This window comes from Idiotropiscis lumnitzeri, chromosome 7 (assembly GCF_059441095.1).
Source record: "Idiotropiscis lumnitzeri isolate Australia: NSW breed Sydney's pygmy pipehorse chromosome 7, RoL_Ilum_1.0, whole genome shotgun sequence".
Lineage (NCBI taxonomy): Eukaryota > Metazoa > Chordata > Actinopteri > Syngnathiformes > Syngnathidae > Idiotropiscis > Idiotropiscis lumnitzeri.
This window is the reverse complement of record NC_142397.1, coordinates 10,876,862-10,893,907: the sequence shown is the minus strand read 5'-3', so window position 1 is coordinate 10,893,907 and position 17,046 is coordinate 10,876,862. Positions and strand designations below refer to the sequence as shown.

At 41.5% G+C, this 17,046-nt stretch overlaps 1 protein-coding gene across 1 annotated transcript in view; it reads right to left on the bottom strand.

Moving 5' to 3' along the window:
* Positions 1-17,046, bottom strand: part of clmpb (CXADR like membrane protein b) — a 73,225-nt gene that overhangs the window by 19,120 nt on the left and 37,059 nt on the right. Inside the window, exon 2 of the mRNA XM_088301263.1 lies at positions 383-534. Coding sequence (XP_088157389.1) covers positions 383-534 — 152 coding nt within the window. The remainder of the gene's footprint in view (positions 1-382; positions 535-17,046) is intronic.

Here is a 17,046-nt window from a genome sequence, read left to right as displayed (position 1 = left end):
TAGTATATCAAATTTAATAATATATTATATCTCCTTAAATCACTTTTCTTTTCATGAAAGTCAAGTTGCTCATCAAAGAGGTCATGGGTGGGATTGATGATCTGAATGACTGAAATTTGACTGGTCATTGAGATGAGACGATAATTCCTGAAAGTTCTAAGACGATTGGTCGAGAATTGTGACATCTTAGAGTCATGACAAGGACCATAATCATCAGTCTGACCTTTGTCTGTCAAATCGCCAATCATCATTATTATTATTATGTCTGAGATTATGAGCGATAATCCAAATGTGTAATTATTAAAAAAAAAAAGTATTTGATTGCAAAACGTTGTGAGAAGAAAGGAAATGCTAATAAATACTGTGCTGTGTGCCTTCTCACCACTTTCTGTTTGGAGTTTGGCTTCTGCAGGAGCCACTCAATGTCAATCGAGCCAGATGATTGGAACTGGTGGTGGCAAGGTAAGGTGGCGTTGTCCCCGACTACCTTCTTCATCTCGGTCTGGGCACCTCCTGACAGTGGACTGAGGAGAACTGGCGGTAGAGAGAGGAACATGAAGAGACAAATGTCAGATAGCTCCAAATCAACTGGAAGACACGAGACAGAGCTTGCAAATTGGATAGAAAAGCCAATATCTAGAGGAATATGTGACAGAAGACACAAAGAGTGGGGACGACGTATCTCAATGACTGTCAGGAAGAAAAAGCTGAAAAATTATAATTGTTTTCACAAAGCCATTTAGGCATTCTTGTGTAACCACTAAAGCAACGGAAAGATAATTTGATTTATATTTCTTTAGCACGCCACTGAAGTGTCATTAACTTCAAGTTTAATTTGTAAAAATCCTAAAACATGGTCCACAGGTAGAAAAAAAAAAAGCCAGTGAATGAACGAGGTGACTGCAGTACAATTTCAAATTTGAGCACAATTTGCAGGAGAAATATTGTTAACGTTGCAGAAAAAAAAACCTTTGAAAACCATGACAAAAGTCACCATCACCTTCTTAATCAAGATTTATTGTAGCTGGCTGTGAACATCCTCACAAGGACGCCAACGCTGACATAAAAACATAACCTCTGTCGGTGAGTGCTGGCATTATTGGCAGGCTTCAGTATATTTCTTGACACGTATAGCAACTGTTAATATCTAAATTGTCACGTCTCATTGAGTTTTCATTCTAGTAAATGAACTTAGAAATGAATGATTTCGCAAGTAGATGCGACTTGCCACACATGCCATACACCTGCATATTCCATTACTGTAGCACACATAGACGATAGCCTAACAGTGGAGGTGCAGAGGAGAAATATTCGCTGTCTTGAGAACGCCGTCAATTTGCATGGAGATTGGTCAGACCAGGTGAGTTAAATCTTTAAAAAAGGAAGTCTGTGGCATAAACTATCACAAATAAATTCTACACAATCTAAATATTATACGATCTACTCAAGGCAGCAGCTTTAAATGTACACCTTTTTTTTGTTGTTTTACTTTTCCTTAAGGAAAGAAAGAATTTTTTAATTAACTGTGCGCCGCTAAACTTCATAGTTGCACGCAATCGCTTCAAATGTAGACACGTTTCAGTCAAATAAATCCAGGGAAATGGAGTTAATAGCAGACATACCACGGCAAGCAATGCTGATATTTTCAAAAGTTATATCCGATTCACGTTGCACAGCATGTTGAGAAAAAATGAACTTACACCGTTGTATTGTATTTTTTTTTTTTTTTAATACACCAGAAAGCGCTCCCCCAAAAGACAAACAGCTCAATTTCTCTGGAATTTTTCATCTGAATTTAGTTGGTGCAATGCATTTCGGTTGAGGTGGCCATTCCAAACAAACTCAATATTATGACAGATTTTCATTTTTGGTCAATGCTGTCACATTGCGCCTTTGAATCAAAGTCCTAGATGAATAAACTTTATTTTCCTCACTTATTGCAAACAAAACAAACCCCAGGCTACTTCTGTGAAGTGCTCGTGTTGCAGTAAAAAAAAACAAAAAAAAAAAACACACGTAGTTCTGTGCGTTTTTTAATGAGTGACTCTAAGCACTGGCCTAACTGTCGCGTCGTAAATCTCTGCAGGGGAGCAGGAGTTCTAATTTACTCGAGAATGCTGAAGAGCATGCAGGAATTCAATAGAAGTTGCCAGAGGCGTCACAGAGGTATGTTGAAAATTGTCTTTGCGCATCCAGAGGGGATGTACCACGACTGAGATAGTGGACTCTCAACACCTGTTCCAACGACTGTAAAAATAATGCAGAGCTCCAGCGGATATTTTTGGCTCTTCAACATTTAACTTAACTACCTGCTTTTAATTTAATTGCAGTGTGAGTCAACAGTTTGTGGGGCTTGTGAGCGCTTAAAATAAAGTTATCCACCCTAGCAGATGATCATTTGGTCTCAGGCTTTATATGTTGTGTATAAGCACCACTCTTTTTCATTTAATATGCTAATTAACGGTTCTTTCTCTAAACTTTCAATAACACACCAAGGTGGAGGAAAAAAAAATCTTGAAATATTGTATGACTTGCTAATTTGGCTCTTTGCAGAACTTTCTGAAGTTTTTTTTTTTATCATGGTACGATCGTTAAATTGTGATTAAGCTTCTTTTGCTGGTTATATTTGAAGTAGTATGAAAGCAGAGTCAGCTTCATCGTTTGGCATCACAGCAGCATGATAGTGTGTGTTGAACTTGTCAATAAATTAAACAAAGATCTCACACTATACTGTAGCTATTATAATTCCACCTCCTTCGTGGCCGGATCGCATGCCTGGTGTAAAAGTGTCAATTGTGGTGGAGTGAACTAGTGTTGAACTGAGAATGCATAAACACCAAAGTGGGCACCTGTCCACTTGTTTCTTGGTCCATCCTTACTTGAGCAGTCCCATAAGTGAGCTCTGGGCCAATGAAAATGTCAGCTCAGTGCTGCGAAGCCAAAGTGTCAGTGCTGACGCAGGACACAACGGAGAAGAGCAGCCGTCCATAAACAGCTTCTTCAAGCATGCGCATGCCATCATTTGCTTGCTTTCAGCAGTTCTGAGTTTTGTTGCATCTCTGTTTTTTGTTTTTTTCCCAGTACAGTCACTGTCAATCCAGACGGTAAGAGAAAAGAATACTTGACAGCAGAGACTTTTTTTGTGTCTCTCTTGACAGGAACAGTTTCTGATGTCCTGCTGTTATTGGACCTTTAAATCACCAGTCAGCAGAAAAAGATGGGACATCCATTCCCTGTGTGGCTGTCTATGACTTTTTGATGCAGTGTCATTCCTCCGCTGGGTTATGGGTTCCTATATTTCTAAAAATACGGTTTTATGTGCGCGCAATGGATTGAACATCCCGGTAGAGGTTAATGGTTGATGGTGGAGGTCTTGCGGCTATGCCGACTGTCTTCCCTTGACTCCTCAGTCTGTAATCAGCCGAGCACGTCAGAGACTCATTGCGAAATCCCGCAGTGTGCCAAAGGCCTGATAAGCGCCCCCTGTGCGCCCTTTTCACCTTCCGCCAGCTCCGACTGTAGGCTCTGTAAATCCAGAAGTCTCCCAGTAGATATAACACGGTTGACCGGATAAATTGGGGGTACTGTAATCTTTTTCCAACATGACACTAAAACAATTTCCATGAAACAACTTTTTTTAAAGACACCCAACTAAGGAAAGTCAAGGTCATCTCCTTTATGGTCATGTAAAAATTTAATTGGCCATGCTATAAGACACAGCGATGAAGTCAAACAGATTTTAATAACAGATCTCAATCAAAATGTAGGCTTTTCCAATATAAAAAATGCTCACTTCAAACTGACGCCACCCAAAAATTAGCTACTCGCAATGTTAGTGAAAATTGTCTTTCAAATTCACTTGTCATTTGGAATTAACGTACCGTATTTTCCGGACGACAAGCCACAACTTTTTTTTCTAGATTTTGAACCATGTGGCTAATACAGTGGTGCAGCTTTTCTGTGGAATTTTTTTTTCACCGTTTTTAATTTTTTATTTATTTATTTATTTTTTCAAAAAGAGTTGATGCGGCTTATATACAGGTGGACCGTATAGCCTGGAAAATAATTGCCTCAAATATTGTCCAATGCTACAAACAAGCATTACCCAAATCCATCCACTCCATCACAGTTGTTTATGGAAAACTGTAGCTAGCTTAGTTGCTTTACCAAAAGCTGGCGGACAATCTAGAAGGCATGGAAACAAACCGCATGAAAACAGCGCCTCCTTGATGTCTATGATGCACGCAATGCATAACTGTCATTAGATGGCGGAGGATGTACGTTATGAAGTATCCACAGACTGTTGATGCTGAAAATAGTTTTTGACAGAGAGAAATCACCCACTATTTGACAGAGAGAGTTGGCAGACATGTGAGAAGTGAGGGGGTTTGGTTGGTATATAATCACCTCGCCCCAGTTTGGCAGTTATTTACGGTGGCGATGGAGGCTTTGACTGACTGACGCCACGCTGCCAAAATATGCTCGCTTCGATGCGAGTTTGCCTTCAATTTGGCCTCTTTCATTGTGTTCACAGCTGGGACAGTTGGACTGCTGGACCCCATCATTTTTGTCAACAACACTTGATGCTGAATTTCCCAATCGTAGCATCTTTGCGCACACAGTAGATCATACGGCGACAGCTCGCCAAGCAGTCGCTAGGAAACCGTAAACAGTGACAATCAGAAGGATAAACAAGAGGATGGAGATCTCCAAGGTGGAAAGATCGTGGTGTACAAAGCAAATTTTATATACGTGATGCATATATGCCACAAGAATGAGTTTTGATGTTTCAGACGTCTTATCGTGAGAGACTGCAAAAGTTTTTTAAAAGTTTGATTTAGTAATTCTTAATTCAATCCAATACTTTTGGTCCCTCAGAAAGAGGGAGACATATATCTAGACATAAATCTTGTACTTTTTGTCCAAATATGGCCAATTTAATATTTTTCTTTTCAATCTGGTGTCTCTAAATGTGTCCCCAAAAACATCAAACCAAGGCAGTCCCTCTGATGAGCTCATTTCTAATCTGTTTTATGTTTCTTTAAAGTAACATTGAATTTATTACATGATTATAATCTCCAAATTGTAATGTGCTTCACTGCTTCTGTTCATTTTGATTTACTTTCACCAAAACAACCATAAAACATAAAATTTAACTTCAATGCCCTCACACTCATACTGATGGCAGCACAGTAACAGATTACAAAAGATACAAAATTATAGACCCGCTTTCCACTGAACCATTTTACCTTTTTATGAAATTAAACAATGATTAACCCATTGCAAAAAAGTTCGCCTGCAATCCTCCTGATTGTCGCTTCAAGAATACGCCTTTCAGCTGAACAGGCCCATTTCTGTCAGCACAACCAATTGGTTGTGGGGTTCAAAAATGAACTCCATTATGATATTGAGTCCCCACACAGTAGATAGGCTTAACTTTAACAGTGTCAAATAAGTAAAGGTCAGCGGTGTGCTTTAAAGAGTTCATAAAAAGTCAACATGTCCTGAGAAAAGATAATGTCTGGTTACCAGAAGTTTTTGAATTTAAGCATGTGTTACTTCATATCAGCTCAACTTTAATGTCATAATCAACTCTAATGTGTAAACGCAGCACACAAATTGTGACTGAAACTAGGCGTACTTTATAGCTCCTATAATAATGAATTTTTCCTTGTTACAATCAGCCCCGCAATGTTACGTGAAGGCGCAGTTGCCATTTGATGTTGCTCTGTGCTTCTCAGTGATAGATTTTGCATGTGATGCTAATTTAATCACCCAAGCATCCAACTAACAATTATTCAAACCAACAAAGGAAAAAATATGATGAAAAAGTATCAGGAAAAAGCTTAAAGCAGATGTTATGTTGTTAGAATCATGTTTGTGAATTCCCACGTCTTCATCAGATTTCCCAAGGAGAAGCAAAAGGTCAAATAAATGAATACGATATGTTAAGCGAGGGAGTTAAATGTCGAGAAGAGTCGTGACCTATAGGTCCCACGTCCCGAGCTCCTTCTGCTTTTCTCACTCAGCTTGGCTCAGCTTTGGACGGTCATTTGAATCCCAGATTAGGAATTCCCCAACTGTATGAGTTGAAAGTGCGTCATGATTAACAAAAGGAGATTTGGTTCTAAACACAAGTTTTGCAAAGAGACAGAGAGAAGGGAATGGACACAAAGGGTGCAAAAAAGGGACGAAGCGACTTCTATGAAAAGGCCCTAGGGGGAGTTGTGCTCCAGTAAATCTGGCTCCCAGAGCCCTGCAATCTTATTATAGTGTGACCGGAGAGACAGACAGACAGACGGAATGACAGGGCAGGCCTGGATCTTTCACACTGCCTAAAGTCAAGCTCCATATCCCCTAAGTCAGCAGCGAGTGGATGCGGCCCGCGCCATCACCAAAGCTCATGACCTCTGGTGCGCTCGTACATCAAAGACGGTGAGCTTCGAAGGACGGGAGGGGAGGAGTATGGACGCTGCTGACTTCCTGCAGACCTTTTAAAGTCGCAAGTGTGCAGGGAGAATTCCACTGTCATAAAGGGAGGATTTGGGCACATGTTAGCAGATACACAAAGGGAAGAAGAGGGTGAGGGTGTCATGCGTGACAACATTTACGGGGCTGAAAGCGTCAGAAAGACACTTCCTGCCTATTTGCATAATGGAAACGTAGAGGTAAAACAGCGCCTTCGCCGCTCTACTCTGTGATTTAGAGTGCAGCTGTCACAGTCACATTTGCGCGACTCACTCACTATTCCCCGTCTCTTTCCAACTTCAGGAGACGTTTGGAAAGGCTGCCTTCATCAAACGTCTAGCGTGACCTAAATTAACGATTCAAAGGGCAAACATTAGGTCCTATAAATACCGCTATTGTGGCTGCAAGTTACACCTTACTTCCTCCACTTCTCTCTCTGCCGCTGTTGTCTTCACGGGATTTCAGACTGCATTGCTTGAAAGGCAGAAAAGTCTTTTGATGTTTCAGCAGACAGCAGGCAGCCTCCAGTTGTAAGCGCGCAGTGCAAAAACAACCCTCATGCTCGTTCTGTAAGACTTCTACTTTTTTCATCGGGGCTCTGCTTCTTCTTCATTTTTTTTGTTTTGTTTAATTATAGCTTCTAAAAGGCTAAGTCTCTTAAATGTACTAGGTCATTGTGCACCCTTAAAACACGTTTTGCATATGACCCACTGCTTGTTGCGCCGTAGATCAACTCATGAAATTGCTTCAGTAAAACTCAGAGGTTTTCTCGTTCCTTCGCGGCTCTTTGATGGGATGAGCACTCAAACCTCTCCTTGCCTCACTACTCTCTCTTTCGCAAAGATTTAACGACGAATTTCAACGACATATGAACAAAATCACAACAGATTAATCCATTTGTCATCATATTCTTGATAACGACATTACGACATATTTTTTGCAACTTTTTACATTTCTTTTTTGCAATGTCACACCGTATTTTTCGACGGTGTTATGCTTGTGCGTACAATAAATGCTGTACTGTAAATTTAGACCAGTGCTTCTCAATTATTTTCGGTTACGCCCACCCCAGCAAGAAGAAATTAATTCGGCCCCCCACCACCACCCACTCTCTGCCGCAACTAGTATAGACTCACTGTGCACAATGGGCAAGGAGAGCGCCACTGCCAACAACTGGAGTGGATGTGCAATTACACTTTAATGTAGTATGGCAGAAAAATAAAAGCTTGTTCCCCAGATCACACGTGCCCCCCTCAGCATCACACCGCGCCCCCCACTATTTGAGAAGCACTGATTTAGACAAAGCGGTATACGAGGATAAGTGAATTTTTGATCCACCAAATGCATTTGCCTTCTTGGATTAGCAGTCAGAAGAAGCAGTTTCTTCTTCAGAGTCAAAATGGAACAGGTGTGTTCTCAAGATGTACCAGTCAAGTGTCAAGGATATAAAAGTAGCACCACTCTAGCTTCCATCACTTAAAGGTACCAGTCGTGCAATTGTCAAATTATATGTGTGTATGTGATGTGAACGATGTAGGGGGGGGGGGAACAACAACATCCTCCAAGCGCAGGCTTTCCTCCTCATATTAACCTTCGCCCGGATATTTCTGAGAGCTGCGACGAGAGAGGAAAAGAAGGAACGCAATCATTCTCAAGATAATCCCTTGAAACGGGAAGAAAGGGTTGCAGGTGAAAAGGAAACGCCATGAAGGACCATTGGGAATGGGGGGGGGGGACGAAGAAGAGATGAAACACCTCAGATGCCTGAATAATGCGAGATGTTCACCTTGTGGTGCTCTTGTGCCTTCATTAGCATCGCTTTCATGGCTGCAGCACTGCTGTAATGTTGCGCGAGAGGGACGCCGTCCCGTCGTCACAATCCCAAACTGGATACAAAATTAGTTCCGCGACAGCCTTTTTTATTGTGCCCCAAGTATTCAGCTTTTTTCTCTTTGCAAATTAGGGGAATGTAGGAATAAGGAAGTTAATTACACCATTCCACATGGGAGGGAAGGGCAGTGAAAGCTGCTTGCAGGGCTATATACATTGTATCAGCACAGAATCTGCTGGAGCCTCTCACACTCTTGGGTGTAGCTGTCCAAAATGCTACAGCTGCTCCATATATCTTCTGCTTTTAGTAGCCCCCAACTCCCACTCCATCCCCAATGCCCCGTCACCCACCAACGCGTTACTTAAACGGGAGCATTTCACGAAAATAACTGTTTTTCCAATTAATCTTGAAATTTCACCTTAAGTTAGGTTTAAGTTTAGTGATTTTATTTTTAATTTAAACAATTAACCGTTTCATGTTGTAGAAGAAGTAGCAGAGGAGAGGAGTGGAGAATGCCACATTGGAAAAAAAAAACTGTGAGAATCAAATCACACTTTGAAAAAGGGCTGACTTAATATTTTTATGTCAAGCTGTTCCATACGATTGCATTTGCTAGTTTGACACAACAGCGCAATCTGAATTGAAAATGAACCGTTTTGTGGAACAGATTGACATAAAATAGATGGAGTCAAGCCAGCTTTTTTGACTGAGTACAGTGGTAATGTTACGATATAAAAAAAAAAAAGTGTTTTGTCAATGATAAATGGATCACAAAGGGAAAAAGAGGATGACTTTTTTCTCAAAATATTTTGATTACTGTCATGATTTTTCTCATTTTTTTTCTCAGTTTCATTCATCTTTTCTTCATCATGTTTTGTGTTATGTCGGAGCTTCTCCAACTCAATCACACCTTTTCCACTCACTTAGTTACAATAATTTACACATTTGCTTGTTCTGGTCAATTTGAAAACCGTCCACTAGCCACAATCATATTTGGAGTTTTAATCACAGATAGATTTATGAGATTGCACACCTCGGTTTTGCAAACCCAGCTGCCTCGCCTTGCAAAGAAATCTCTGGGAAACGGATCTGGCAACCTGCTCCAGATTAAATTCAGCTTCGAAAACAATTGCCACACATTGCGTCACGCTATTCTCCTTCTCTCGCAATGTGTCTGCTTGATTGACGGGCTGTCAAATGGTCCGTTTTGCAACAGATAACATGCTTCACTTTGATGGAGCATGTACGCTTAGCTTTTCTGCATTTCTGCAGGAATGGGTGGCCCAAGTCTGACAACATGTCTCTACATTTCTTGTGCATCAACATGAGTCTCAGACAATGGAGAAGTACGGGATCGCCGGTATGCCAAATACTGAATGCATGATAATTGAGATGATGTAAAACTCTGAAAATATTTTACAGCCGCAAAAAATGTATTTTTGCAAATGAAGCAAAAACATTCACTTGGTTTCAAAGTGGGAAACCAGAATATTTTTTTTAATTTAAACATCCCCAAATCCCACTAGTGGAATATTTTTATAATATACAATATATCAGATTTGGTTCCGTTTTGTCAACAGGACATTCCTTATACTCCTGCTCGGTGCGTTTTCCGTCTTCACAAGTATTCAACAAGGCTTTATTCCACAGATGAGCTTATTTCTCGGTCTGTGTGGCATGAAGTTATTTTTGTTGGCAAGGGTTTAAGAATAAAGGGAAAATATTCGTCATGTAGCTCTTGAGTTGTGGGAACAAAAGCCGCAGTGTGCAACTTTTAAACAGAGAAAAGTTGCTCTTTAGGCGAGTTAATTTTTTTGGTTCAACCCCGCATGCCCAACAGATGGTACAGTGCGAAAGAATGTGAGCAGTATTCATTAACGCACGCTAGAAGACAGCTTTGCCGACTGCTGATCAGCTTAAATCTCTCCTGTTGGGCATCGATATATATGGTGTACATCAGCAAAGCGCTGCTGGTGGGTGGGACAGATGGGGCGAGCTCAAATTTAAGCAGCTGCAATGCTCACAATAGCGCATGCAAAGAACCTTCCTCCTCAGGTAAAGTACAGATCAGGACACGGCGCAGCTTCTCGAAACACCGTCCCTCCCTCCTCCCCGCACTCATTATTTATGTGTTCTAATCACAATTTGTGGCTGGCAAGCATGAGAGTGAAGCCCTCTCACGTTGTTGGCACACACCAAGACATGGGCACTGACCTCAGCGGATCAATACTTAATAAGCTTTTGTGCTGCCAAGTCCGTTTTGCTGCAATACGCAATTTTTTTTTTTTTTTTATGTCCATTAGGTTGAAAATAGAGCTGACTAGGTGTACGACCACAGGAAGTGGAAGGCAGCGTTTTCACCCACGTTCTTGCCCATGATGGATGCTTCACAATAGCAAGGGATAAATGAAAAGTTTGAATTCTCGCCACCTCATGCGCTATAAAGCCATTCCATGCCTGATTTATTAAGTGTAATGCAATATGGTACTCCGGTTGTGAGGATCAAATAAACATTTAACAGCCCGTGTAAAGACTAAAGAGCGTACATGGTTACATTTGATAGTGCATGATGAAGGGAGTGATGCAATAGCGAGCACACCAAGAGTGTTTCATGTGGGAAAAGGTCGGTCTCAGGTGGTAGCGGGTTGCAGGTTAATTCCATCCTCATAAAAACACTTCACCGTAATAACCAGGAAGAACTGCTACGAGTTAGTGAGGGACATTTGACTCCACGTGCGGGACTTGTGTCTTCCCTGTGTTGTCTGAAAAACTAACAACTGGAGATACGTGTGTTACAATTGACAGGGACAATAATTCTTCTCCACGCCATCCTCGCCTCTCTGCACACATGGATTTGATTTCATAACTGACGTCAGCATGATTATTTTCACTGTCCAATGAAAAGTATGCATCGCCGATCCCCATCAATTTTGTGATTCTTTATTTTAGCGGAAAATCCCTGACCACCTCCCAAAAAAAAAAATATATATATATATATACTGGACATGTATCACGTTTGATAGCAACGGTTCTACTTCTTCATGTCGTCTTCACTTCTCTGCACACATGGATTTGATTCCATTATATATGTCAGTGTAATTATTCGTCACTCCCCAAAGTCAGAGTTCACCTGGGCTTGGGCGGGGAAGCCAATTTGAGCAGAGGCTCTAATTCACTTCCCTGAATCGAAGTGAGAGAAGGAACTGAATACGGCAGAGCAGCTCCCATGTTGAACATTTCAGCGGCTAATTGAAAACAGACGGGACGCCGACTCCCCCTTTCCATCCGCCCAGCTCTGCTGCTCTCTGCATCCATGACATATTAGCGACGTCACCCATCAAATGGCGAACGTATAATGTTTCATATCACTAAATCAGCGAGGGCGGATAATGCCATTGTGGATTTCCACAAGAATGAGAGCATTCTTTTATTACAGCTGTCACACTGCAGCTGTGGAGGACAAAGCGGTAACCTATCTGTCTTGGAAAAAACAGAATGATGGCTGTACCATTTCCCCAGAGGTGAGCGGATTCCATGTGTGTTTTGGCAGCTGTGTACCGAGAGGTGTTGACTGGTGGGCCAGCTGACAGAGTGGCGGTGGCTACATGACGGCTGTGGAGGTCATACTGGGCTGCAAAGCTTCCAGGAAAAGCATCACCTTGACTCATTTAGGAGGGCTAATGGAACTACCGCCATCTGTCCTTTTGTTTAGTCCAGTCACACAGGGCACTCGTTTATTCACCTGCAAGACGTATGGGGAATAAATATGGATCGCTGATTTTGTCAGAGTTCAGCTTTATATCTTGTAAATCGCAGTGGAGAACCGAGTACTTGAGGCTTTTGTTTATTACCAAAGGAACTAGACCAAGCTTTTAAAAGTAATTCGTTAGACACTAAACCCCATTTATTTGTTGGGGATAAGGACAGACCAAAAAAACTAAACTAAACACAACCCCCCCCCCCCCCTTCCCCAATTATGTTAATATTTGAAACTGTTAAAAATTTGGAAACACATCCACATAGAGCAACACACTCATCCAAACATATGCGCTTGTCCCTTGAGCCCTCGTAGCTTGCGCAAACACACAAGCAAACACACACATTTCCAGAGTCAAGAAAAGGAATGTCCACATGGCCTCATCGCAAGGGTGGAGAGAAGATTGAAACCAGATGAACGGATCTCTGGCACAGCCTACTCACCAAGCCCATATTTCACTCCCCAAAGCCTGATTAAAACGAGGCGAGGCACAAGCTGGGCCAAGGCGGCTTATTGTGAGCTCGGAGACGGACAATTGCTTGCAGTGACACCGCAAGCAAGAGGGAAACAGGACAAAGGTTGCACCTTAAGTCTGTGCAATTTGTTCACACTGTTCGAGTTGCGGTTTCCTCAGGAAAGCAAAACTTTGTTATAACTTCAACAAACGGAACTTCCTTTGAAAGTCAAGTTGATATTTCAAGGAAGAATTGGTTCTATTCCTATTGGGGCCTACGCAGGGGAGATGGTAGAATTAGGACAGTGATCTGTAGACTGTAAATTGGAGAACCAAGAAAATGAGAGCAAAGCAGAGAGGAACAACTTCAAACATTGTTGCAGTGCACAACAGGAATCAATTACATTGCAATCGATTACATATTTTTTTGGCAATGACACTTTCAAAATTACTGGGTTTACTGTGTAAGTTTACTGTGTTTGGGAATTTCGCATACCTCATTGAGCCTCGCTGGGCGTTCTGGGAGACGTAGCTGGCGCAACCCTCGGTGTACCGGAAAAACTGACAACAAAAAGACTGCCTATGGCGTAAAAACGGGCACATCATAATTTTCCGTCCCAGGGCAAGTCTAGTTTAGTGTTGTGAATTTGGTCGGACTACTCGACACCTCGATAGACATCCGTTGTAGCTTCTATTGCGTCTTCTGGCAAAATACTAGTTACCAAAAGTAGAATGGACTGTAGGATAAGATAAAAGCAGGTCTAAGTTGTGGTGCAAGTGGTGTGACATGATTCTGTAGGATTTGATTCAGGCGCAGGCAAACAGATTCAGAACTTCGGCGGAGATGCTCAGTGGTTGTCATCGTAATAAATTCATATGACAACAGCGTAAAATCCCTGAGACAGCGTCCAACTTTAAATAATTCGAGAGTGGAGAAATTCTTGCAGTTCCTTTTAAATGTACTGTGCGCATGTCGATCTCCTGTATTTACATGTCATGTAAACCGCGTGTGACCTTTTTAGGGTACGTTCCCTCCCGCAACAGCGCACAACGGTGCAAACGCCCCATTCTACTTGCGTCCATCTACCAAAAGAAAACACCACCCATGCACACAGTTAGACTGCGATTAGCACTCGATTCGCACCGGGCACGAAAATTCGGCCAATTACGATGAATGCTGCTACGTGCAGATGAAAAGATGTCATAGCGTTAAAAGAAGACTAAATGATTCCGTCCTTGTTAACAGGCTCATCAGGTGTATGGGCATCTCGCCATGGGTGGTGTCAAAGGTCATGTGACATGTTTGCAAGTGTGCACACTGATGGGGGGGGGTTCATTTGCACGCTTTCGTTATTTATACAGGGACAAGCCTGAGGGAGTCTGGTTGCTTCGAGTGTGTGAAGCCTAACACATGTGCAAGTGTGACTGAGAGATTAGCAGCATTTTCATTGACTGTCTGTGTGCCGTCTGTCGCACGGAAGAACTCCATACTCTTTGGCCTGTTCGCAGCTGGTCGGCCCCGCACGCGCCTCTGTGCCAAACATGCTCCCCGTTTCCATCCCCTTGACATTTTAGCTATGTTACAACCACAAAACGTTGCGGTTCGTCGGCAGGAACACACAAGTAAATGAAAGTCAGCTCATTCCATTTCACAGCAATGCTTAATCTGCATCAAGTTGGTCAATGGGAGGTTGATCTCATTAAACGTGCTAAATGGCATGCTTGGGCATCGTCTGACGAGATGGAGGTTAATTAAAAGAAAAGAATGATGTTGCGGAGAACAGAAATCTGCTGTAGCACGTGATGAAAAACAAACCACAAGTGTTTCAAACTAACCTACGGCAACAGTTGTGGTTTACTAACAACGAAAGGCCTTAGTAAAACAAGCCTTAACACGCAATTGCTGCTCGTCAACAAGCAGAGCTTTAAGACATTAATTACGTTCAAACAAAGCTAAATTATAAAAGCATACATTATATTTCAGCATGTCAACAAGAGACTTATTCTTCTAGAACGCTTCTATCATCAAGTGCAATGTTTATTCCTGTGTAGGCAAAACGGTCATATCCATGCAATATTCTTATAATATTATAAAATATTATAAAAAGTTTACAAGTGGCGTATAAATGACTAATGATACTATAAACAGTTGGGTAATGGATATATCTGTGAGTATTGCAATTTAACAATATTTGCTTTTACAATTTTTTTTTTGTGTATTAAGGATTCATAACAGAGCTGACCAACCTTTTCGAAACTACAAGCTATAGTTTGAGTGCTGATTATTTGTGAACGGCGAGCAGCTCGACACACACTTCCGAAACAACAAATTTGCTCATGTGATTTATGGTTTAGTCATGAGCTACAATACTAAGCTTTAAACTTAACAATAAAAAATAATATGACCTATTTTTTATTATACAAGTTTGACCTCAAAGATAATCGCTGAAAATGTTCCAAGCAGCTCACCGATGAGCAAATTTTGGAACAGCCCAGTGAGCTAATCATGTGGTCCTTGGGGTCTACTTGTTGCCCACAGGAACCATGTTGATGACCCCTGATTTTTAATATATAACTGTTAAAAGCTAATTGCTTACCAAGCAGTTCATGAACCATGTATAAGTACTTTTAATACTTTTTTATTGTAGTTCCTTTAGTTAATTACTTGCCCTGCAATTGTCTGGTGACCAGTTCAGGGTGTATCCCACCTCTCATGTAAAGTCAGTTGAGATAGGCTGGAGCTCAACCGCAACACCAGTGAGGATAAGCAAAAAAAAGGATGGATCGACTGTGATTATTAAGGCGTTTAAACCAAGTAATGACCATTTTAGAAACCAAAAATAAAGCTACCCTTATTGCAGAGTGCTTTCACAATGTGCAACTTGGAAAAGCTGTGTTAAGGTAAATAACATAATATAGAAAATCATGGGAAACCCCATTACTTCATTAACTTTATTTGCTGTTTTTTTGTTCACTGGCCCACCTCAAATGACAAAATATATTGTATCTTGTAGGGGTGCAACAAAAAAATAGAATCGGAAAATGTATTTTTTTTATTTAAAAGATGCATCGACTTAAACCAAATGGAATGGTTTCACTTTGAAATACATCGAGATACGTATGGAATTGTCTTTCATTGGAGAGCTATAAATCTTAGAAGGAAATGGCAAATTTATATTACTGACAACTTCATTCAAATGTGTGTAAAATGGCAACAAAAAGTGAAAACATCATACCCTCTCGGACTGAGCTGTAGCATATAGAATCAGATCGTAGACGAACCAAATCGAATTGTTTCACTTTCGAATCGAACCATCCTCGAATCGTTGTTGCACCCCCACATATCGAAACCTGTATTGAATTGTCTTTTTTGGTGATACGCACGCCCCTAATATTTTGCAGTATAAGCAGTTACCCAATGATATAACTTAAATTACGTCGAAGGGCATAAAACTTGAGGCGGTGGAAACATTTGGAATTCAGAGGATGACAAAACATTTCAGCTTCATCCACCCCCTCTAAAAACATTTAAATACAGGACGCAGCATGACGTCGGATTTGCATCAAGAAGACTTACGGCCTGAAACGTGTAATGTGAATGTACAAGAACGCTCCCTCTGCATCATCTGCGTGTGCGTACAAGGAGGCAAAGTAGCTGTGCAAGTAGCCTGCTAGCTGCCTACCCTGTGGGCACCACTGGCGGCAGCGGCCTCCCTCCAGATGAATCATAAACAACTCCCTTGGCCTCCGTGACTTAATCCCCTGTGACATCGCCACAGGGAAACGGCAGAAACGAGAGAGGAGAGAAAAGGAAATGACGCCCATGCCAACTTTCAAGTGAATTAAACATTAGAATGAATGTGTATGAGGTGTATCTGAGGATATGTCACGGAGGTGAGGTCGTAATTTAACAGATGATAGCGTATGGTTGCAGGGGTGGACATTTGGAGTTTAATTTTGGCCCTAATAAAAGCAAGAGTCACTTCATGTCATGCTCTACCTTCCCGCCTCGTCTCTTTGTTCATGTGTGCATTATGTAAATTCATTTAAATATGGCCACGCAGCTTGAATTTGTGTAATAGACAGAGGGTGGCAGCTAAGGCCATCATCAAAATAGTGCTTCTTTAAGGCAAAGGAGGGTATACCCTGAAGAAAGCAGCTAATTAATTTATTTTAGGAAGCAGAATCTGGAATCTTCTGGTAGACATGCAATGTTTTTTTTCCTTCAGGCTTCTTCAGCACACAGGCAACAGTTTCTTTTTAAAAAAAAAAAAAAAAGCCGATGAAATCAAGGAGCAGGAGTCGGCAGTTTGCTCGAACCAAGCCAAGGTGCTGCACTTGTGTTCTCTGAAAGTTTCTAATATGATTTACTGGCACTTTTTCAGCTTGTGCTGATACAAGGGGCTTTTGTGTTTGAGATTAATGAAAGATGTTTTGCTCTTTGGCATTTTAGAACCCACGCAAAGGTTAAAAACAGCCCCCGACCAGCGAAAGGTTTATGTGGCGTGCCGTCGACAAGGTTCCACTCACCACGAG